The following is a 23283-nucleotide window of genomic DNA, read 5'->3' on the forward strand; positions in this document are numbered from 1 at the left end:
GGGACTGCTCAGCCCTGAGGGGCCCTCTGGGCCTCAGCCCCAGTTTGGGCCTTTTCTTAAGTGCGCTGGAAAGCCTCAAGTGCCGGCAGCTCACCGGCTCACGTTTTACAAAGACCCCTCTGGCCTTTGTGAAAGTGAATTGGAGCAGCATGTGGAAGGCAGGGAGTCTGGGGAGACGGCTGCAGACATTGTGGCAACAAACAGCTGTGGCTTGGACCCAGGGTGGCCAAGAAGGACCGAAGCCTGGGAGCTGGAATTTGTCCCTGGGATTCTAGTTGAAGCCACTCATCCCCACTGGGCAGTGACCAATTTAAATGTCTCAAAACTGATCCCTTGATGCCACACACCAGGGCCCAGGAACCATGTTTCACAGAGTCAGTGCCACATCAGACCAACTTTATGACGTGCTCAAGGTCACTCAGCTTGGAAGGAGCAGAGCAGGATGGGAAGCCAGGTTTCTTAGTTCCACCGCTTTTTAATGCCTCATTTGCCCCCATTCCCACCGGAGGTGAAAGCTGCACCTCCTCAAGGAAAAAAAAAATGGATTTTTGAGGCTGCTAGGTCCCTCCCACCCCCCATTGGGTGAATTTGAACTATATCTGTGTCTGCACGCATGCATGCACACACTTCACTCAGCAGGAAATTTGGGACAGGAGCAGCTTGGGTGCATGTCTGGGCCTTTTCCTTGCTGGGAAACCAGGCCAGAGCTGGAGGGGCCCCAATAGTACTGCTCTGGTGCCACCCTCTCCCTGGTACTCAGATGCCTGCTGGCAAGGGCACTGGTGGGCCCCGAGTGGCTGCTGGCCCGTGGCTACAGCTGACACACATTGTCTCTGAGCTACTTCATGTCTCTGCCTTTGACAGAGAACCCTCCAGCAGGCAGTGGGATCACTACTGAGGGAGCTGCCTGCTGCTGTTCCGGCCAGGGGGGTGCGGGGGATTCCTGTACACCTTGCCAGGGGAGCCTAGCATGGAGCATCCGGAAAAAGTCTGTGCTGGGAGGTGGAACTGTGGGTTTTCTGGGTGACTCGTGGTAAATCAGGTCCCTCTCTGGTCCTCACTTCCCCCATCTGAACAGTGGGAGTGTGGTGGGATAGATTCAGTGATTTCAAACCTAACCTGGTCTGAATCTCTGCTCCCAACACTTCACTGGCTGTGTGACCTTGGGCAGTTAACTTCACCTCTCCAAGTCTCAGAATATTCATCTGTATTCTTATCCCCATTTTACTACGTACTTTACTGGACTGCTGGGAGTAGAAGCAGGTAAAATTCTTGGAAGACCAGGCACACAGCAGGCACCCAAGCAAAGTCAGCCTCCCGAAATAGTAACAAGTCCACAATGTAACAGTGATGGCTGATGCTCACTGGGCCCCTCCATCTACCACATGCCTCGTTTGCACTTGGTCTTCACTGTAGACCCTTGAGGTCAGTGCTTATTGTCCCCAATTTACATTTGAGGGAACTGAGGCACAAAAGAGGAGTTGGCCTGAACTCACACTGCTGGGGTGTGTAGAGCCCAGCTGACCATGGCTCCCTACCTGTCCCCAGGTACTAATCTTCCTTTCTGAGTCCCCAACCTCCAGCTGCTCTTAGAAGTGTTTTCCATGGGGAACCTGGTCTCGGGAGCCTGGTTGGAATTTCAGCACCTTGGACAACTTCCGGTGGACCTGAGCCTTGGCTCGGGCTAGGGCCCTGGGTGTGAGGTCCTATTCGGTGGGGTGAGACCCTCCACCTCATATTGGCCATGTGGAGGCAGCAGGGCTCTGGATGAGCCAGCAAAGCTAAGGGTCCCCCCTCCTTCCCTAGGTACATCGAGTCCACTGGACCCAGAGGCCCTTTGGGAGGGGAGGAGCCAGAGCCCTACTTCTATGTCCCAGCACCTCCACACTCCTCCTGGGCCTTGCCATCACCATGGAAATGGGTGGAGGGTGCACTCCCAAAGACCCCACTTCAGGAACTTAGCCTTGGGAGGCTCAGGATTAAGTTTGAAGGGACCTAAAGTCACTACTGGCTCTGTTTTCCCTCCAGCCCATTATACAAGATGGGGAAACTGAGGCCTAGAGAAAGGAAGGCTGGATTCTTGAGATGTCCCAGCTGGAAGGTTCCCAGGTATCAGCTGGCCCCACTATTCCATTATATAGATGAGAGAACTGAGGCAAAGGTACTGTCTTCAGAGAGACCTGCAATAGGCCCCCTGCAATTGGCTTCTGGAGGAATCGCTTTTTTTCCTTCCTCACAGGTGCCATAATTTGAAGCATGTGTTGTTTTTGTGTTTGGTATCTCTTCTCTTGCTGGTGGACAAACCAAGGCCAGGGCCATTTGTTCGTGGTCACATTCCAGGGTCTGGTACACACTGTGGCAGATAGAGCGTTGGCTCTGGGGCCAACTAGTCTAAGTTCAAATTCCAGCTCTGCCAAGGCTGTGAGACTTTGGGCAGGTCACTTCTCTTCTCTCTCGGGCTCTTCATCTGTGAAACGGAAGAATGATGGCATCTGCGTCACAGGCTTGTTTTGAAGATTGACTCAGATGGTATAAGCCTCAAGCCTTGCCTATGGCGAGTGTACAGCCAATGTCAGCTGTTACTATAGTCACCTGTTAGTGAGTGCCCAGGACGTATTTGTTGAATGAATGAGCAGAATCCACCCACCTGCCCCACTGTAAGAGTTTTTCTTCAGGACATTGGGGGCTGCCTCCTCCTGATCCTATTACTTTTTTTTTTTTTTTTTTTTTTGAGACAGGGTATTGCTCTGTCACCCAGGCTGGAGTGCAGTGGCATAACCATGGCTCCCTGCAGCCTTGACCTCCCAGGCTCAAGTGATCCTCCCACCTTAGCCTCCCAAGTAGCTAGGACTACAGGTACTTACCACTACACCAGGCTTGCTTTTTTATTTTTGTGGAGACAGGGTCTCGCTATGTTGCTCTGGCTGTTCTCAAACTCCTGGCCTCAAGCAATCCTCTTGCCTCGGCCTCCCAAAGTCCTGGAATTACAGGTGTGAGCCACGACGCCCAGCCTCACATTTTTTTCATTCCAGCAGACATTGACCTCTTACCTGCCTTGTCAGAGGGCCTTGAAATTTAGCATAAATTATAATCCCTTGGAGGGACCTGATGCAAATCCCTGGCCTCACCAAGACCACTGGGATCCAGGGCTCTATGGGCAGAGTCCAAGGTCTGATGGCTGTGGGTACCTCATGCTTGTCAGTGGCTCTGGCACTGTTGTGGCTACCTCAGGGGGTTCAGTGAAGAACTGTGGTATAGCCATATGCTGACCATGTGGGTGAGATAGCCCTACTCACCGTCAGCAGGAGCTCTGCCCTCTGGGACAGGCACTGGAAGCCTAGGCAAGGTGCTGGGCCCAGAGAGGAACCATCTGGGACACCCTCCTGGAAGTGGTGGGTTTCAGCCAGACCTGAAAGAGTGGGACGGATGTTGCCCAGCTGAGATTGGCAGATGGCATTGTGGATGGGGGAACAGAGCCCACAAAGTGGTGCAGGCAGGAAAAACAGGTTGTGCCTGGTGTGTGGTGTGGGAGCTGGTGGATGATATATTGGGAGAAGTAGGTGGGATTTATCTGGATTGTCAAAGACTTGGAATGTTACATCTTATACAAGCCCCTTGATTTCCTTTCTGTTTTCCTTCTGTCACTTGAGGGTTTTAGGACACATTTTTTTTTTCATTCTATGACCCCAATTTCTACTCTTCCCCTCCAGCTCCAGTTCTTTCCCATCATCTCTCTCCTCTTAAAACTCAAGCATACCCAGACCTTCCAATCTGTTTCTTATGAAGTGAATCCATGCTGAAGCCACAGTGGCCAAAAAAGTTGATTGTCGCAGGGTTGGGAAGGGGTTTCTTGTAACAGGGGCCTTCAGTACCTCGGCCCAAGACAGAGACTCTGGCAGTGGAAACTTGGGCAGCATACTGGGGACATTTGAGAGAACATTGACAGGTCTGTCACCCCACAGTATGTGGTGTGGACCTTTCCAGTCTTTCCCTCCTTCCTGAAGCTTTGCCTGTGCCACTCCCAGTGCTGGGCGCCGTCCCTGCCCTCAGAGTGCTCTGTGTGGTTGGGGAGATGTGGTAGTGCAGGCCTCCCAGATCTCCTGGGCGCAGAACCTCAAGGAAGGCTGAGGATGGTCCATCATCAGCAACCCCAGTTCCCAGCTGGGGTCTGGGCCAGAGGGTCATTCAGAAGAGTGCTGACCCCCTGTGTCTATGGACTTGACAAGAGTCAGGTAATAGGATCAGATTAGAAGCAAGGTTATTAGGGCTTAGAGGGAGGGGAGATTGATTCTTTAAGGGGCAGTGAGAGAGGAGTCAGGGGGCAGATGGGGCCAGATCATGGGCCACTGAGCACCAGCATCAGCACAGGCCAAGAGAAGCTTGTTTGTCCATTCATTCAACTAGTATTTGTTGAGCACCTACCACGTGCCAATCCCCGTGCTGGGGTGCTGTGGAAAACGAAATATGCTCACACAGGCTTGATGGTCAGGGCATGAATTTTGGCACTTTCATGGAAAAGCTGCGGGACTCTGGCTACAAGTGACAGGAGACCTCAAAATAGTGTGGCTTACAGGTTGGGCAACATAGCAAGGCCCCGTCTCCACAAAAAATTTTAAAAATTAACTGAATGTGGTGACATGTGCCTGTAGTCCCAACTACTCAGGAGGCTGAGGCAGGAGGATCACTTGGGCCTAAAAGTTTGGGGCTACAGAGAGCTATGATTGTGCCACTGTACCCTAGATTACAGAGCAAGACTCTTAAATAATAATAATAATAATAATAACAACAACAGTAGTTTAGATAGGATGAAAATTTATTTATCTCCCAAATATGAGACTGGGTAGGCAGTTCAGGGCCTAATTGGTGTCTCCATGATCATTAAGAACCTAGACTTCTTCAATAAGGAGTTATTACTGTGCCTTCTATAGAATGGAGCTTTACCTCATGATTCCTGATGACTGCTCCAGCTCCAGCCATCTTATCCACATTCCAGCCATATTGCATGTATGACGTCTAAGCTGATTTTCTTAGAAAGTGCACATATGACTTCCGTTTATATCCTTCTACCAAAAACATAGTCACATGGCCACACCTATCTGCACAGGAGGGAGGGAAATGTACACTTTATTCTAGATGGCCAAAGGCCCAGCTAAAATAAAGAGTTCAGTTAATGAAGAAGAAAGGAGGAGATATGGGGGGACAATTAGCAATGCCTGCCATGCTGCTTCTTCACCTGACTGGAGGTCATTACTCTTCATTCATTTATCCAACAAATATTTAGTGAGCTTTACTCTGAGTTATGGCCACCTTTTGAGTGCTGTGCCAGCTGTGAAGAAAAAAGGCAAAGTCCTTGCTCTAGCAGAGTTTACTTACTTTTTTTTTTTTTTGAGATGAAGTTTCTCTCTTGTCGCCCAGGGTGGAGAGCAGTGGCACAATCTCAGCTCATTGCAACCTCTGCCTCCCATGTTCAAGCAATTCTCCTGCCTCAGCCTCCTGAGTAGCTAGGATTACAGGTGTGTGCCACCACGCCCTGCTAATTTTTGTATTTTCAGTAGAGACGAGGTTTCACCATGTTGGCTAGGCTGGTCTCGAACCCCTGGCCTCGTGATCCGCCCACCTCGACCTCCCAAAATGCTGGGATTACAGGCGTGGCCCACGGCACCTGGCTGAGCTTACTTTCTAGAGGGGGAAACGGACACTAAACAAATAACATCAAGCAGTGAAAAGTATTATGATTTTAAAAATTAGGAATAAAGAGTGATATGGAGCCGGGCGTGGTGGCTCACGCCTGTAATCCCAGCATTTTGGGAGGCCGATGCGGGTGGATCAGCTGAGGTTGAGAGTTCAAGACCAACCTGGCCAATACGACGAAGCCCTGTCTCTACTAAAAGTACAAAAAAATTAGCCAGGTGTGATGGCTTGCGCCTGTAATCTCAGCTACTTGGGAGACTGAGGCAGGAGAATCACTTGAACCTGGGACGTGGAGGTTGCAGTGAGCCGAGATGGCGCCACCGCACTCCAGCCTGGGCACAACAGAGCGAGACTCCGTCTCAAAACAAAACAAAACAATATAGTGAGATGGATGTACTATTTTAGGTGAAGGGAATGTAGCCTGAAGAGGGGATATTTGAGCACAGACCTGAATGAAGTAAGGGACAAGCCATTAATGGAAAGGGGGCTCTGAGCAGAGGGAACAGCAAGTGCAAAGGCCATGAGGCAGGGGCGTGCCTAGTTTGACAGAGGAACAGGAAGGAGGCCAGAGCTGCTGCAGTAACTTCATGGGTCATCGTGAGGATAAAAAAGGGCAATGGATATGACGTGCCCAGCATTCATCCTGGTTGTTCAACAGATAAGGTACCCACATGTCATGATTTGCCCAGGACAGTTCTGGAGTAATTATTAACAGCTTCCTTTTCAAGCTCATAAGTATCCCTGTTCGGATGATAAAGTATGCGGTCATCACTTCAATAAATAATAGCTATTTTTTGGGAAACCAAATTCCCCAAGGTGTTTCTGGGAAAGCAGCATCCCCGTATCCCAGGGGATGGGCTGTCTTCCCCCGACTGCCATCTTCCCAAGCCCCGCCCCGCCGTGTTCCCGCCCTGAAGGAGCAGCCCCACCAGGCACAGCTGTGCTGATGCCGGCCCCTCATCCCCATGGGCTCCCAAGCAGGTGAGTGCACCAGCATCTCTCAGTTGCCATGTTTTTAGCCTGTGGGTACCAAGCGGCTTCTTTGTGTCCTCAAACGCGAAGGTGCCATGGAGGAGGTGCCATGGGGACAGGATGGGGATCTGCACAGGGAGCCAGGAGGCTGGCGGGTGCCAAGCCTGCATCATCCCCTGAGTTCAGCTTGCCCTTAGGCCCCCCAGCCCTTTGGCATCAGTTTCTCCTTGTGTGCTGGAGACAGTTTCCTTGTGGATATAGCAGATGAGTAGCCCAGTGGCTGTGGGAGGCGGGAGCAAGTGCCTGGGTGAGAGCAGTCCCTCCTCGGTGGGTCAGTGGGGTCCTGTGACCTTATCCATCCACCTGGCCCTGGGGAGACCCCTTCTCCATCCCCAGCACCTGCCTTGTCCTGACCCCGCTGAGACTCAGAATTCAACTTCCTTCAATATCTCGATTTGCAGGTGCTGAATAAAAATGCATGCCTCGCTTCTCTGGTCTGTGAAATGGGCCTGATAGTAGTGTCCCTCTGTCATTTCCCTGGGTTGAATCAGATGATACAATGGCTGACAAGGGCATGCCCTCTGTACCAGGGCACCAGGTGGGGAAGGGGCAGGTCATGACCTCCTTTGTTCCAAAAAGTATCAGCTCAGGCCTCTGCACACAGTAGGTGATCACGAAGTGCTCACAGCAGATGGCAGAGATGCCATGTGTGCTGAGGACTGCTGACCAGTTTGGCTCAGTCTCCCTTTCGCAGATGCTGGAGGGGAACGTCCCTCACTGCCTGACTTTCTGCAGTGGGCTGTGGGCCTCTGCTGCCCCAGAGGCTGCTTGTGACTGGGGGAAGAAAGTCCGTCCCTGCCAGCACCACAAACGCCTCACTCCGGAATCCCAAAGGCCTGAGGAGTCAGATGCCATGCCAGGGCAGCTGGATTGTTGGTTCAGAGGTATCTGTGGGCCCAGACACATCTAAACTTTAATCTTAACTCCAGCGTGTGCCGCCTGCCCTCTGGCGAGTGACTTCACCTCTCACAACTTCCGGTTCCTCCTCTGTGAAATGGGGATCGTAAGAGAGGCTGCTCCTGGAGAGGTTGGAGCCCCCCTGCCTGGCACAGAGGAGGGAGTGGCACCCACTGCTCCCACTCTGTTGGGATTACTGCCATCTTTGTGCCATCTTTTCTAGGTGGGCAAGACCTGGGGTGTCATCAGTACTTATAAATGGCAGACCCCCTACAAGAGGGGTCCCCAACGCTTGGGCTACGACCAGTGCCGGTCCGTGGCCTGTGAAAAACTGGGCTGCACAGCAGGAGGTGAGTGGCCGGCCTGTTAGATCCACCTCCTGTTAGATCAGCGGCAGCATTAGAGTCTCATAGGAGCTCGAACCCTGTTATGAACTGCGCATGTGGGGGATCTAGGCTGAGCTCTCCTTATGAGAATCTAATGTCTGATGATCTCTCACTGTCACCCATCACCCCCAGATGGGACCGTCTAGTTGCAGGAAAAGCTCAGGGCTCCCACTGATTCTGCATTATGGTGAGTTGTATAATTGTTTTATTATGTATTACAATGTAATAATAATAGGAATAAAGTGCACAATAAATGTAATGCACTTGAATCATCCCGAAACCATCCCCCCTTATCTGTGGAAAAACTGTCTTCCATGAAACCAGTTCCTGGTGGCGAAAAGGTTGGGGACCACTGCCCCACGAGACAGCAGGGCAGGCGCAAGGTCACAGTCTTTCATTTGTTCGACGGATATTTACTAAGCACTTACTATGCCCCAGACACTGTGGTGGGGGCTGCAGATGTGTTGGTGGGGAAGAGAGACAATGTCTCCCCTCCTGGAACTCGCTTTAGAAATGGGAGCTCCTCCAAACCCACCTGCAGGTGTGATGTGCTGCTAGGTCAGTAGTGTGAGTGCTAAAAAGCAAAACGACCAGGACAAAGTGCTAGGAAGTGCAGGCAGGTGAGACAGGATGCCTGGTCTGGGTCCAGGAAGTCCTCTCTGAGGAGGTGACAGCTACAGAACTCAGGGAAATGAGGGAGGGAGGGAACCCCGGGCGATCCAGGGAAGAGTGGTCCTGGCAGCAGAAACAGCAAGTGCAAAGGGCCTGGGGTGGAGCAACTGCAACTGAAGAGGAGCTGGGAGGCCAGAGTGGGGGAAGGAGAGTGTGATGGTGAGAGTGGGGAATGGCAGAGCCGCACATGGGAGCCAGAACTTATGGGGCCCTGTAAGCCAGGGCGAGGTCTTGGCCTCCACTCAGTGAGATGGGAGCCACTGAGGGCTTTGAGCAGAGCCTGTGTCTCAACAGGACCGCCTGGTTGCGGTGTGGAGATGGGGCTGAAGGGATCATGAGTGGAGGCAGGGAGGCCATGGGGCCTCTCATTTGGGGGAGGGGTGACCGTGGCTGGGACCCGGTGGCAGAGGTGGAAGTCAGGGGGGCTGGCTGGATCCTAGAGATGCTTTAAAGGGAGGGGAAGCAGGATTTCCTGGAGGACTGAGTGTGGGGCGAGAGAGAGGAGTCCAGGAAGACGGGAAGGTTTTTGTCCCGGGAAAAAAAACTGGAGCCTCCCCCAGGTGGGATGGGGAAAACTACAGGAGAAGCAGGTTCGGGAGAGGAAGGGAAGGTGGTGAAAATTGTCTGATACCTTGTAGACATCCAGGTGGAGAGGCCCAGCGGGCAGTGCTGCATGGAGATGTCTACAGTTCGGGGGAGGCCAGGCTGGATGTGCCAGTGAGCAGGATAGGAGGCTGGAAGGGTCACCAGAGAGTGAGTGTTAGGGGAGGGGAGGGGGTGGGGCCCCTATGGTCACTTCAGGCAGGGAGGTGTGGGTGACAGGAGGCATGTCTGGTGAACTGAAAGTCTAGGTGTTAGTCTGAGTTATACAGACAAAGAATGGGACTCTTGCTGTCATAACATCCACAAGAGGGGAGCCACGAAAATGAGTGGCTGCTCGGGGGGCCCAAGTCCTGCACTACCCCCACCTCCTCCTGCGTCCACTGTGTGGCCTTGCTCATGCATCACCCTCTCTGGGCCTCAATTCCTTGACTCTGGTGAATCGTCCTTTTGGCATCTCCCATGGAGGTGCTGGGGCAGCCTCAGAGACTCCAGGGGGCCTGGAACCATGGAAAATGGGGAGAAGGGGTGGCCGGGGTACCCGATGAGCTCAGAGCGGAGGGTGGGGAGAAAACTGGACCTGCAGAGCAGCTTTTCTGGAGGGGTTTTAGACGGGGCAGCCATGGCTCAGAGAGAGAAAGACCCCTCCCACCCACACTGCCCTGTGGCAGGTCCTGCTGGGAAGACTGAGAGGGGGCGGCTCTGGCAGGAGTCACGCAGTGACCTCAGCTGTCCCTGCAAAGTGACTGAGTCAGCATCTGCACTGGGCTGGTCTTCACTGCCCAGGTGTGGCTTCTCCATGGCCAGGCAGGAGAGGGAAGGCCCCTTCTGCTGTTTCCTCAGCCCTGGGGCCTTTTTTCTGCTGCTGATCTTTTTGAGGACTCTCTTGTTTTCACCATAAAGGGCAGAAGCATTTCTTCTAATCGCCTGGTTACAAACTCAGCACATGCAGGCCACAGGGGCCCAGGAACCATACAGCTGGGGAAGCTGAGGCCTGGTGTTGGAGAGAGACTTGCCCTGGTCCCAGGAGCTGGAGCAGAGCTGGGGCTCCAACCTGGGTCCGCTACTTTGCCATTCAGAACTCTGAGGAACTTAGGGGACCAGCAGAGGAAGAGGAGCTGGCAAAAGCAGTGAAAAGTTACAGCAGCTCTGATGGCTGGCTTGGCCCAAGGGACAGGAGGCCACACCTGCCATGGGCTTCCTATAGATCCAGTTCTGTACAGAATGTCCTGTGTGTTCCTGTCCACAGCTGTGCCATCATCATGTCCGTCTGAGTCAGAGAGGTTGAACGTCTTACCTAAGGTCACACAGCAAATGAGGGGCAGAAGTGGGTTTGCATCCAGGTCAGCTCTCTAGAGTGCCTGCTCTCTTTCCCCCACTGCCTCTTGACAACTGTGGAGAACAAAACGGGAGGCCAGCAGGGGTCAGGTGGGGATGGCCATGGGAAGGACAGAGGTCTGTGCCGGCCGGCCTCCCGCCTCAGGCACACTCTCTCTGGGGGATTTGTCAACTCCACCAGTGTCCCTCTGAACACCCACAGTCCCCATAACTGTAGCTCTACCGCTGGCCTTTCCCTGGAGCTCTCCCGGACTGCATTCCCAATGTCCTGATTGAGCCCAGGGGTTCAAAGCTGCAGTGAGCTGTTATCACCGCACTGCACTCCAGCCTGAGTGACAGAGCCAGACCCCGTCTGTAGAAAACAAAACAAAACAGACAAAATCAAACCAACAGCTTTATTTAAGTGCTGCTTACACTCCATAAAATTCACCTATTTTAAGCATTCTCTGTCATGAGTTTTAATAAATTTTTGCAGTGCACAACCAACACCACAATTCAAAAGTCCCCTCTGTCCATTTGTAGTTGATCAGCACATCTGGACTGACTCCTGCATTTATCCATAGATCTTCTCCTGCCACTCTGTCCCCTGACTAGAGAGTGGCACTATCTGGAGTTGACCCTCGTGGCTGCACCCAGGTTCCCCTCACTGCATCTCCACCAGCCTTTTTTTAAAAACAGCTGTATTGCTGGGCACAGTGGCTTGTACCTGTAATCCCTACTATTCAGGAGACTGAGGCAGGGTAGTCATTTGAGCCTAAGAGTTTGAGACCAACCTGGACAACATAGTGAGACCCCTCATCTCTTACAAATGAAAAAGAAAAGAAAAAAATTGGCCAGGCGTGGTGTGCCTGTAGTCCCAGTTACCCAGGAGGCTGAGGTGAGAGGACTGATTGAACCCAGAAGTTCAGAGCTACAGTGAGCTATGATCACTCCACTACACTCCAGCCTGGGTGACAGAGCGAGACCCTGTCCATAGAAAACAAAACAAAACAGATAAAATCAAACAAGCAGCTTTATCGAAGTGCTGTTTACATGCCATAAAATTCAACTGTTTTAAGCATTCTCTTTGATGAGTTTTAATAAATGTATACAATGTGCAGCTAACATCACAATTCAAAAGTCCCCTCTGTCCATTTGTAGTTGGTCCCCACTCCCACCCCAGGCCCCAGGCAGCCTCTGATCTGCTTTGTCTCTGTAGTTTTACCTTTTCTAGAAAGGTCATAAGTGGAGACATATAACATGTAGTCTTCACGTCTAGCTTCATTCACTCAGCATAATGATTTTTTTTTCCTGTTCTTTTTTTCTTTTTTCTTTTTTCTTTTTTTTAAGACACAGGGTCTCGCTCTGTCTCCTAGGCTGGAGTGCAGTGGCACAATCATGGTTTACTGCAGTCTTGATCTCCCAGGCTCAACGATCCTCTCACCTCAGCCTCCTGAGTAACTGGGACTACAGATGCGTGCTACCACGCCCAGCTAATTTTTGTGGGTTTTGCAGAGGCATGGTTTCACCGTTTTGCCCAGGCTGGTCTTAAACTCCTGGGCTCATGCAGTCCTCGTACCTCAGCCTCCCAAAGTATTGGGATTACAGGCGTGAGCCACTGCGCCCAGGAGCATAATGTTTTTGACGTTCATCTGTGTTGTTGCATGTATCAGTACTTTATTCCTTTTTAGTGCTGAGTAATATTCCATTTTATGGACATTCCACATTTTGCTTATCTGTTTGCTGGTCAATGGGCATTTGAATTATTTCTAGTTTGGGGCTATTATGAATAATGCTGCTATGAACATTCATGTACAAGTCTTCATGGGGACATATGTTTTCATTTCTCTTGTATAACCTCCCTTTTCCAGCCCACCAGACCTTGATTCCTGTTGAGGAGCTACACAGTTGTAGGGAAACTGACTCCACCCCTCCCACGAAGATAGAGCTCAGGCCCCAGGTTAAGCCAGTCAGGTCATAGAGCTCATGACCCAGGCTAGGTCAATCAGTGTGTTCCATCCTCCAGGCCTGATGATTGGTTCCTGGATGGGCAAGTGAGATAAACCAGTCCAATCAGAGTGACTCTTAGGACTGGGGCTGGAACAGCAGCCCTTTTTCATGCCCCTGATAGTATGTTTGTTATATCTGGAACAGACACCCTGTGTACATTAGCAAAGCCAGCTTTAGGATGTAATTAACACATGGAGGAGGACAGGGCTAAGAAGCTGGAACCCTGATTCAGCTGTGCCTGAAGTACACCACAAATCCAGACAGTTACATGGATCAATCAATTCACTTTATTGTTAAAGCCAGCTTGAGATGGTTTCATTGTTCTTTTTGTTGTTGTTGTTGTTGTTGTTGTTGTTGAGATGGAGTCTTGCTCTGTCACCCAGGCTGGAGTGCAATGGTACGATCTTGGCTCACTGCAACCTCTGCCTCCTGGGTTCAAGTGATTCGCCTGCCTCAGCCTCCTGAGTAGCTGGGATTACAGGCGCCTGCCACTATGCCCAGCTAATTATTGTATTTTTAGTAGAGACGAGGTTTCACCTTGTTAGCCAGGCTGGTGTCGAACTCCTGACCTCAGCTGATCCACTGCCTCGGCCTCCCAAAGTGCTGGGATTACAAGGGTGAGCCGCCGCGCCTGGCCCATTGTTGTTCTTGTTTGTATCTCAGGGGTCAGCAAACTATGGCCTATGGGCAGCCTGTTTTTGTTAAAAAAAAAAAAAAAAAAGTTAGAACTTGCCACTTACTAATGTGTTGTCAATCGCTGCTTTGCAGTGCCATATGGCCTGTAAGCCTGAAATATATACCATCAGCCTTTTAAGAAAAAGTTTCAGGCCCCTGTTATAACCAAAACCTTAGTATTCAATATATCCCCCAGTCATCAGGACAGAAATCTGGGAGTCATCCCTGAATCCTCCCTCTGCCTCATTCCCCATATCAAACCAGCCCCAAATTGGATTGATTTTTCAGTCTGCATGTCTCCTGAATCTGTCTGCTGTCTTTGGGCCCCAGTGCCCTAGGTAAACCATTGTCAGCTCTCGCCTGGACCTCGCCACCCACCTCTATACTACCCCACAAAGCTGTTGGGTGATCTTTCTCCCACACACATTTGGTGAAGCTCCCATTGCTCCCAGGGTAAAGGCCAGACTCCCTGGACTGGCACTGCAGGACCCTCGTGAGTGAGCCCCTACCTGCATTTCTAGCCCCGTCTCTCCCCTCTCTCCTCTCCTTCTCCTCCAGAGCACACAGACCAGCACCTGACTCGTGCAGAAGTTCCCAAAAATGGCGTGCTCTGTCCCTCTTTCTGCCTTTTGTACCAGCTGTTTCTTCTGCCTCCAATACCCTTCCCACTCTGCCCACCTAGTGGACACCTGTGTATCCTCTAAGGCCCAACCAAAGCCTCGCCTCCTTTTTGCTGTTTCTATAATCACCCCAGCCTGGGTCAGGGCTCCCATCAGCCCTTGGGGCTCAAGAAGTGTTGGTTTGCAATACGGTATTTCTGCCTTTTGCTCCAAAGCCACTGTGAGGAATCCAAGGAAGGTTCAAACAAGGGAGGGAGGAAGAGCATGGCTGTGGACCGTCTGAGCTCAGTGTGAACAAGAGGACATGGAAGGACTGGAATTGGTGGAGTTTCCAAGGCCCAAAGACCCCAAGCAGGAGCATCTTTAGGAAGTGCATAGAAATGCTTCCCAAGATGAACAAAATGAACCAACGATGAGATCGGAGAATGATTCCGAGAAAAGAAAAGTAGGGCAGGCGAGAGTGGGCCACTGTGGCAGGCCCTGAGAGTGTGGAATACGAACAACGGGATTACAGGGAAATGTCATTAAGGTGAAGATTTTCCACAGCCTTTGGAAGTCAGCAAGTGGGATGGGAGGAGGCCAGATGGCCGGTGAGGGAGCCGTGGATCCCTTCAGAGCTGCCGGGAAGTTTACGGATTTACAGGACTTGCCCTTTGGAGGGCTTAGGGAACATCTGATTTCTAGGTTCTCAACTGAAAACAAATTTGGACACCAGCTGGCTGGGTCCTGAGTGAACCTTCCCAAGAAGCGACTGGTGGATTCAGGGGAGCACTGGACAGGGAGTCCGAGCCAGCTCTGCTGTCACTGGCTGTATGGTTCTTGGCTGCCATGTCCCAGGGTTTAGGGCTGTGGCCTACACTCACTGCTAATTCTGGAAGTGAATCCAGGGCACAGAAAACCAGAAACCAGTCAAGGCCCAACCTCCCCCATGGGGCCACAGTGAGGTATGCATGAGACAGTGAATATGAAAATGCAAACTGCAGTGCGGTGGCCCCACGTCACTGTCCCTCCTCTCACTCCTCTCACTCCTCCAGCTGAGTCTGTCCCCGTCCTTGTGGCTTCCCGGCTGTTGCATGAACCTCACTCGTACACTGCTCTGTTGTGGAACCTAATGTATGGCACGTCTCTCCTGCCAGACCCTGAGTACCTGAGGACAGGGACAAGCATGTCGGGCTCCTGTCCCCCGTATGTGTTGCAGTGCCTGGCCCAGAGCAGGAGTTTGGCAACTATTTCTTAAAGGACTTGGAATTGTAAAGAAACAGTTAACTTGAGGGTGCTGGTCAGCTTCAGTTTATAAAAGCGGGGACCAGGTAGATCACGGTAGAAATCTTTCTGACAAATTGACAAAATGTTTTGTGAGTTTGTAAAAAATATGAGCATCCTAGAAATGCTCAAGAAGAAATAGAACTCAAGCAGTTCCAGTCCTTCCAGTATGGGATTGAGAATGCTAAAAGCTACCTGGCCCTGAGCTGTCCGGTAGGGTAACCATGAGCCACATGTGGCTATTGAACTTCAAATTAAATTTAAAAATCAGTTTTGTATTTTTTTAAATTATTATTTTTTTTTTTTTGAGACAGAGTCTCTGTCACCCAGGCTGGAGTGCAGTGGCGCAATCTCAGCTCACTGTAACCTCCATCTCCCAGATTCAAGCAATTCTCATGCCTCAGCCTCCCAAGTAGCTGGAATTTCAGGCACATGCCACCACCATGCCTGGCTATTTTTTGTATAAAAATCAGTCTTTTAATTGCACTAGTCACATTTCCAGTGTGCAGTAGCCACACGTGGCTCATGGCCACCCTATGGGACTGCACAGATTAGAGCATTTCCGTCATGACACAAATTCTATTGGACAGCATTCCTCCATGCCTTGAAAATCCATGCCCATGTGTTATTTTAAGTCCTGATCCTTCTGCAGGGGCTTCTGAGATTTAGGGGAGAGAGCTGGGGCTCTGGAGTCCGACCCAGAATTCGAACCCCTGCTCAGCCATTTACTTGCTGTGTAGCCTGAGGCAAAGAAATCTTCCTTCTCCTCTCTGAGGCTCAGTGTCCTCATCTGTGGCCTACACAGAGCGGTGGGTTCTAGGAAAAAGCTAGGTAAAGGGCTTCCCAGTTGGTGTTGCATGCAAGGACCTGCTGTGAGGCACATAGCGGTGTTCCTAGAGCTGTGAGAGACTGCATGGGCTGTTCCTATCAGAACATTCTGGAGGGGACACCTCCCAGGCTCTTGCAGCTTGGAGCCACTGCCCAAGCTTCTCAAAATGAGGGCAAGGCATGCTGGGAGTTCATCGAGCGCTGGGGGCTAATCTGGAGCAGTGGCCAGTGGGTGTGGCTGGCTTGAGGCAGTTGGTAGGTGAGGGCAAGGCTAGAAATGGTGAGGCTGGGAGGAAGGGCCAGCCCACTGAATCCTGGGCAGGGGCATGTGCCCTCTCTGCATAAAACTCCATTGTCTACTAGCTGATTAGGGGATCGTAATATGAGTACCAGGAGCCATAGCAGCTTTGTACTCCTTGAGCATTTCCTGTCTACCAGACACTGTGCTACGAGATATACTACGTGTATGCATTAGCTCTGCCCTCACAGCAGCCCTTTGTAATAGGTATGTTATTATTCCCATTTTGCAGACAGGAAACACTGAGGCCATTCGTCCAAGGTCACACAGCTACGAGGCTGTAGAGCTGGGATCTGACCCCAGGCTGTTTAGCTCCACGGAGTCAATGCTGGGATGAAGTCCAGCTCCTGACCTGGTCCTCCAGGCCCTGCAGAGCCTGCCTCAGTTGCCCTTTCCACCTTCATCTCTGTCACTCCCCACCTTCTTCTGGTCAAGTTCCTCAGACCTCCCAGGTGTCTCCCTCCGATGTCTGTGCCCTTGTTCACACTCCTGGTCCCCTCCAGCCTCTGCAGACTCCTATTCACCTGCTACTACTCCGTTCTGGTGTGTGAGCATCTCGAGGCTGGGAATGGGTCTAAGTCGTTTTCATGTCATAAAGTCCTGCAGATGGCTTGGGGAATCGGGGCCATGGCTAATTGTGGGTGGCGGTTTGGTGAGTGGGTGATGAGTAGCTGGAAGGGTTGGGGGAGTGGATGAAGGGTGAACCAAGGGGCGGGTGGACAAACTGGCGGAGGAGTGGGTGGGTGGCATGTGTTGCAGTGCCTTCAGCGGGACGGGGCCTGAGTAGAGCATGGGGGGCTGGGCATGGGGAGGGATGGGGGCAGGGAGGGGTCTAGGGTGATGCCAGTTTTCTAGCTTGGGGACTTGAGTGGATCATGGTGTCATCAGGGTGGGATGGGTTTAGGGGAGAAGGGGATGAGGTCCATTTTGGACATGGGGGTGTGATGGGCCAAGGGTTTAGGAGGCCGCTGGGGAGATGAGCCTCAGGTTCAGAGGCGACGTTGGGCTGCACAGACTCAGGAGGTCAGTATGGGTGGTGATTCGAGTCGTGGGGGCCAATGGCGTCACCACCTGGGGGCTGGGCATGGGGTGAGAAGGACTCAGGACAGCGGAACAGCCACATCTCAGAGCCAGCAGGGGAGGGGGAAGAATTATAGTCCCCCAGATAGAAAAGCCAGGAGCGTCAGAGCAACAGAAGAGGCTTGCGGAGAGGAGAAACAAGGCGTTGGGGGTGTAAGAAGCCCCCAGGGCACAAGGGAACTCCGTCAGTGCTATTTTTAAAAAATTATTTTTCCATTTCAGTTTAACTTTACAAATATTTATTGAGCTAAAAGGTTCTGTGTAAATCCATTTTGTAAATTAAATTTTTGTACAACAAATACCATTTTAACTGGGCCTGGGGTGGCAAGGTTTGGGAGACCATTCATTATTTGAGGAGCCCTGAGTCGAATTCTTTTGAAAAGCTTTGTTTTTTTTGTTTTTTGAGTCAGCAAGGATTTTGGCTTTTCAGGCTTGCAGAGTGAGGCGTTCATTTGTTCCACATGCGTTTTGAAAAGATCCTTCTTGCTGCTGCAGAGAAGACGGGCCAGGGAGGCAGCCAGGCACCCAGGGAGGAAGCTCTTGCAGTGTCCGAACGAGAGATGGTACTGGTCTGGATGGGGGTGACTCTGGGGGATCAAAGGGAGGGGGTTTGAGGGATGTGTAGGAGGTTTTTTAAAAAGATAGGACATGGCCTGGCATGGTGGCTTATGCCTGTAATGCCAACACTTTGGGAGGCTGAGACAGGTGGAGCACTTGAGGTCAGGAGTTCGAGACCAGCTTGGACAACATGATGAAACCCCGTCTCTACCAAAAACACAAAAAAAATGATTAGCGGGGCATGGTGGTGCATGTCTGTAGTCTCAGCTACTCGGGAGGCTAAGACAGGAGAAATGCTTGAACCCAGGAGGCAGAAGTTGCAGTGAGCCAAGATCGCGCCACTGCACTCTAGCCTAGATGACGCAGCGAGACTCTGTCTCAAAAAAAAAAAAAAAAAAAGATAGGACATTTCCAGCCATGGTGGCTCATACCTGTAATTCCAGCACTTTGGGAGGCTAAGGCGGGCAGATCACTTGAGGTCAGGAGTTCAAGACCAGCCTGGCCAACATGATGAAACCCCATCTCTACAAGAAATACAGAAATTAGCTACTTGGAAGCCTGAGGCACAATAATTGCTTGAACCCGGGGGATAGAGGTTGCAGTGAGCCGAGATTGCACCCCTGCACTCCAGCCTGGGCGACAGAGTGAGACTCTGTCTCAAAAAAAGGAAAAAGAAAAAAAGATAGGACATAGTCTTGGGCTTTACTTCTGGGTGTGTGAAAGAGGAGGAGGAAGAGGGATAGAAGCTTCCTGGCTTCTTGGTCACCTGAGGGTGACCAGGTTAGATGATACTGGGATGAGGGCATGGTCTCCAGCGAAAGTCACAGACTGGGCCCTGGACACATTGAGTACACAGTGTCTGTCCACAAGATGGCTAGCAGAGCTGCTGTAGGAATTTGGAGCTCAGAGGTGTGAGCTGGACTGGAGAGAGAAATGTCACATCTGCAACGGGGAAGGAGGGAAAACCCAGAGCTCATGACAATTGGTCAAGAAATATCTCCAGTATTGAAAATATTTGTTGAATGAAGTATTCACAGAGCACCTCCACGTGCCGGGTACAGCGTGTGGCAATGAAGCGGACAGAACTCTCTACCCTTCGGAGCTGACAACTGTAGTGAGAGGAGCAGGCAATGATCAGGATAAATTACGCAATTACATGGCCTGTTGTATAATGATATGGGCTGAGAAAAACAGGAAAGCAGGCAGGGACAGGCCCAGGGAATGTGCTGTGGAGGGCTGGGGAGTGTAGCAGACACACAGGTTACACTCGCTGAATTCATTTGAGCCCTACAACCACCATATAAAGAAGGGGCTATAACTACCCCCACATTAGAGATGAGCAGCTGAGTTGCAGAGAAGATATTTTCCCAAGGTCATGCAGCCACGTAACTGGCAGGGCCTGGATTTTACCTGGAGTTCATACTTTTGAGTCCTCCTGCTGGGCTCAAACCCCCTCTCATTGGCAAGGTCAGGTCTCAATAAAGATTCTGAAGGAAGGGAGGGGGTAAGGTTCACAGACATCTGAACACAATCAATCAACATTGCAGGCAGAGCAAGAGCACGTGCAAAGGCCCTGAGTTAGGCACGTGCCTGGTATATTTGAGGACCAGCGTAGCTAGGGCAAAGGGAGCAGGTGGAGGAGGGAATCAGAGGTGGCACAGGGCTGCCTGTGGTGTCTGCAGGGCTGTTAGCTTTTACTCAAGGTGCAGTGAGGCCATGGGGAGTGTGGAGCTGAGGAGGGGCAAGTTCTGACTTAAGGCCTAACCCATTTCCTCTGGCTTCTGTGCTGGGGGCAAGGTCAGAAGCAGGACAACAGAGAGGGCATGAATAATCCAGGCACGAGGTGACGGTGGCCCAGTCCACAGCGGTGGCAGCAGGGTGGGTCAAGGGGGACCGGTGGCATTGCTGAACGCTTGCGTGTGAGAGGCGAGGGTGGGAGAGGCCTCATGTTTGGCTTGGGCCTGAGTGGCTGGAAGGACAAGATTCCATTGACTGAGATGGGAGCAGCTGTGGAAGGAGCCACTTCAAAAAGAACTTTCCATGTCCATTTCCTTCTGAATCCCTGGCTACCCCGAAGTAGGGATTAAGACTTGAGCAGTTCCATGATTTGCCCGGGTTTCTCGGCTGGAAGGTAATAGAGCCAGGACCAGAAGCCATATGTGCATCCTAGGGTTTGGAATTTTATCTCATTTATTCAATCAACAAACATTTCTGGAGCACCTCCTGTGTGCCAGGCTGATGGAGGAGGCCGTGTCAGCCAATGATCATGGCAATTGTTACCTTACATCGGCATGAGCAGTGGTGAGGAGAAGGCAAGGGAGCTCTAGGAGCCAGTAACAGGCAGGAGGGAAGGGTGCTGCGGGGCCAGAGAGGGCTTCCTGGAGGAGGAGAACATGACATACAAGGACCACAAGGGACCACAGGTTCCCAGAGGATGACTACCTGTTGGGAAGTTGCAGAATCTTTTGTTTTGTTTTGTTTAAGTGTTAATAATTGAGATATAGAAGCTGAGCGTGGTGGTACATGCCTGTAGTCCCAGCTATTCAGAAGGCCAAAGTGAGAGGATCCTTTGAGGCCAGGAGTTCAAGAGCAGCCTGGGCAACATAATGAGACCCCCATCTCTACAACAGTTAAAAAACTGGCCGAAGGCCGGGCACGGTGGCGCAAGCCTGTAATCCCAGCACTTTGGGAGGCCGAGATGGGCGGATCACGAGGTCAGGAGATCGAGACCATCCTGGCTAACCCGGTGAAACCCCGTCTCTACTAAAAAATACAAAAAACTAGCCAGGCGAGGTGGCGGGCGCCTGTGGTCCCAGCTGCTTGGGAGGCTGAGGCAGGAGAATGGCGTGAACCCGGGAGGCAGAGCTTGCAGTGAGCCGAGATCGTGCCACTGCACTCCAATCTGGGCGACAGAGCGAGACTCCATCTCAAAAAAAAAAAAAAAACAAAAAACAAAAAACTGGCCGGGCGTGGTGCCTCACACCTGTAATCCCAGCACTTTGGGAGGCCAAAGCAGGCGGATCATGAGGTCAGGAGATTAAGACCATCCTGGCTAACACAGTGAAACCCCATCTCTACTAAAAAATATAAAAAATTAGCCGGGCGTGGTGGCAGGCGCCTGTAGTCCCAGCTACTTGGGAGGCTGAGGCAGGAAAGTGGCATGAACCCAGGAGGTGGAGCTTGCAGTGAGCCAAGATCGTGCCGCTGCTCTCCAGCCTGGGGGACAGAACAAGACTCCGTCTCAAAAAAAAAAAAAAAAAAAAAACTAACTTGATGTAGTAGCTCATGCCTGTAGTCCCAACTACTTTTGAGGCTGAGGCAGGAGGATCCCTTGAACCCAAGAATTTGAGGCCAGGCCTGGGCAACATAGCAAGACTCCATCTCTAAAGAAAAAAAAAGAATTGAGATATAATTCATGTACCATACAACTCACCCATTATATAGTTAATGGCTTTTAGTATATTTACAGGGTTGTGTATCTGTCACCACAATCTGGTTTTGAGCATTTTCGTTACCTCCAAAAAGAAACCCCACACTCCTTAGCTGTCACCTCCTCTCAGTCCCTGTCCCCACACCAGGAAGCCTGAGGCAGCCCAGATCTACTTTCCATCTGTGCAGTGGCACCTGTTCTGGATATTTCACTGAAATGGAATAATGCCATGTGCTGTGTTCTGTGTCTGGCCTCTTCTACTTAGCATCACGTTTCAAAGTTCATCCACATTGGAAGTTGCAGAATCTTTAACAGCATCACAGACAGCCCGGACCCAAGAGACTGTATAATGGTGCTTCCCGACCATTATAAAGAAGCGGGGCCAAGCGCAGTGGCTCATGCCTGTAATCCCATAACTTTGAAAGGCTGAGGCGGACGGATCACTTGAGGCCAGGAGTTTGAGACCAGCCTGGGCAATATAGCGACATTTCATCTCTGCAAAAAATACAAAAATTAGACAGGTGTGGTGGTGCATGCCTGTAGTCCCAGTTACTCAGGAGGCTGAGGCAGGAGGGTCGCTTGAGCCCAGAAGGTCAAGGCTACAGTGAGCTATGATTGCACCACTGCACTCTAGTCTGGGCAACAGAGTAACACTCTGTCTCAAAAAATAAAAAAGAAGAAGTGAGGATCAAGGAGACTTGCTGTTCTGTCAGCAAGAGGTGGGGAATTTGAGGAGGCCTCAGGCTCCTAGGCCAGGGCCTTGGCACACCCTACTGTGCTGTGCACAGGCCGCCCCCCCTTGGTTGCCACCTCTTTTCCTTCAGCTTTGGGCTCTGGGTGAATTTGGCTAAAAGTGACAACTCGGTCAGGAACGCATCTTCTCAAACACCAGTCTTTCCCGCCCTGGAAATTTTCACACCTTATGGTGAATCTTGAAATATTTTATGCATCTTCGAGAATTTGTGTCTACTGACTTAGAATGTAGTGAAGTTTGTATTTCTTTTCCTGCTCCTTAACACTTTTATTCAGATGGCTATGCCTGTTTTTCTTGGTTTGGTGACGTTCTCCCTGGGGGAGGCTGCATCGTCCTGGAGTCAGGTGCCTGGGTTGGAGGCCCTGCCCTGCTTCGTCCTGGGTGTGGGGTTGTTGAAGCTCTCTGTGCCTTGGATGCTTCCTTTGGAAAATAGAGATGACATTGTAGGGCTGTGGCAGAAAGGAAATGAGGTAAAGCCTGTTACAGGTTTGGCACTGAGTAGATGCTGGAGGTTTGGTTCTTGATCAGATGCTCAGGAGAGATGGCGAGGCCTTTCAGGCCCCTGAGATAGCGAGGGGAGAAAGGTGAGCCTCCCCCACCAGCGACTTCGCCTTTCTCCTCATTCCTCCTATCCCAGGGCCCCCTAGACCTGGACCTCTCCTCCCAGGGCTCAGATGTGGAAAGCCTGAGTTCAAATCCTGACCTACCACTCGGATTCTGTGTCCCCACGCCAGCTCGGCTTCCTCTGTGTCTCAGTTTCTTGACCTGTAAAATGGGAGGGGAGAGGGTGGAGGGTGGGCGGAGGGTGTTCCACTGAGGCCTCCAGGGCAGCCAAAAGGCTTCCGGGAGAGGGTGTGGAATAGAGGGGCCTTTTTCCTCTGCCTGGAGGACTGGTTCCTGCTGATTCGTGGGTTGTTTTTGGTTTTGGTTTTTTTGAGATGGAGTCTTACTCTGTCACCCGCGCTGGAGTGCAGTGACACCATCTCGGCTCACTGCAACCTCTGCCTCCTAGGTTCAAGTGATTCTCCTGCCTCAGCCTCCTGAGTAGCTGGGATTACAGGCGTGTGCCACCACACCCGGCTAATTTTTGTATTTTTAGTAGAGATGGGGTTTTACCATGTTGGCCAGACTGGTCTCAAACTCCTGACCTCAAGTGATCCACCCACCTCCGC

The 23283-nt window shown here is 51.4% G+C and overlaps 1 protein-coding gene across 18 annotated transcripts in view; it reads left to right on the forward strand.

Moving 5' to 3' along the window:
• DLGAP4 (DLG associated protein 4) overlaps positions 1–23283 on the forward strand; it is a 231379-nt gene that overhangs the window by 38457 nt on the left and 169639 nt on the right. For 4 of the 18 annotated variants that reach the window (XM_074005252.1, XM_045362921.2, XM_074005247.1 and 1 more), the window contains exon 2: positions 17800–17932. The exons of the other annotated variants lie outside the window; for them this stretch is intronic. In XM_074005252.1, the coding sequence (XP_073861353.1) occupies positions 17831–17932 (102 nt within the window). In that variant the 5' untranslated portion in view covers positions 17800–17830. The remainder of the gene's footprint in view (positions 1–17799; positions 17933–23283) is intronic. 18 annotated transcript variants of the gene reach the window in all.

The sequence above is a fragment of the Macaca fascicularis genome, chromosome 10 (genome assembly GCF_037993035.2).
Source record: "Macaca fascicularis isolate 582-1 chromosome 10, T2T-MFA8v1.1".
Taxonomy (NCBI): Eukaryota; Metazoa; Chordata; class Mammalia; order Primates; family Cercopithecidae; genus Macaca; species Macaca fascicularis.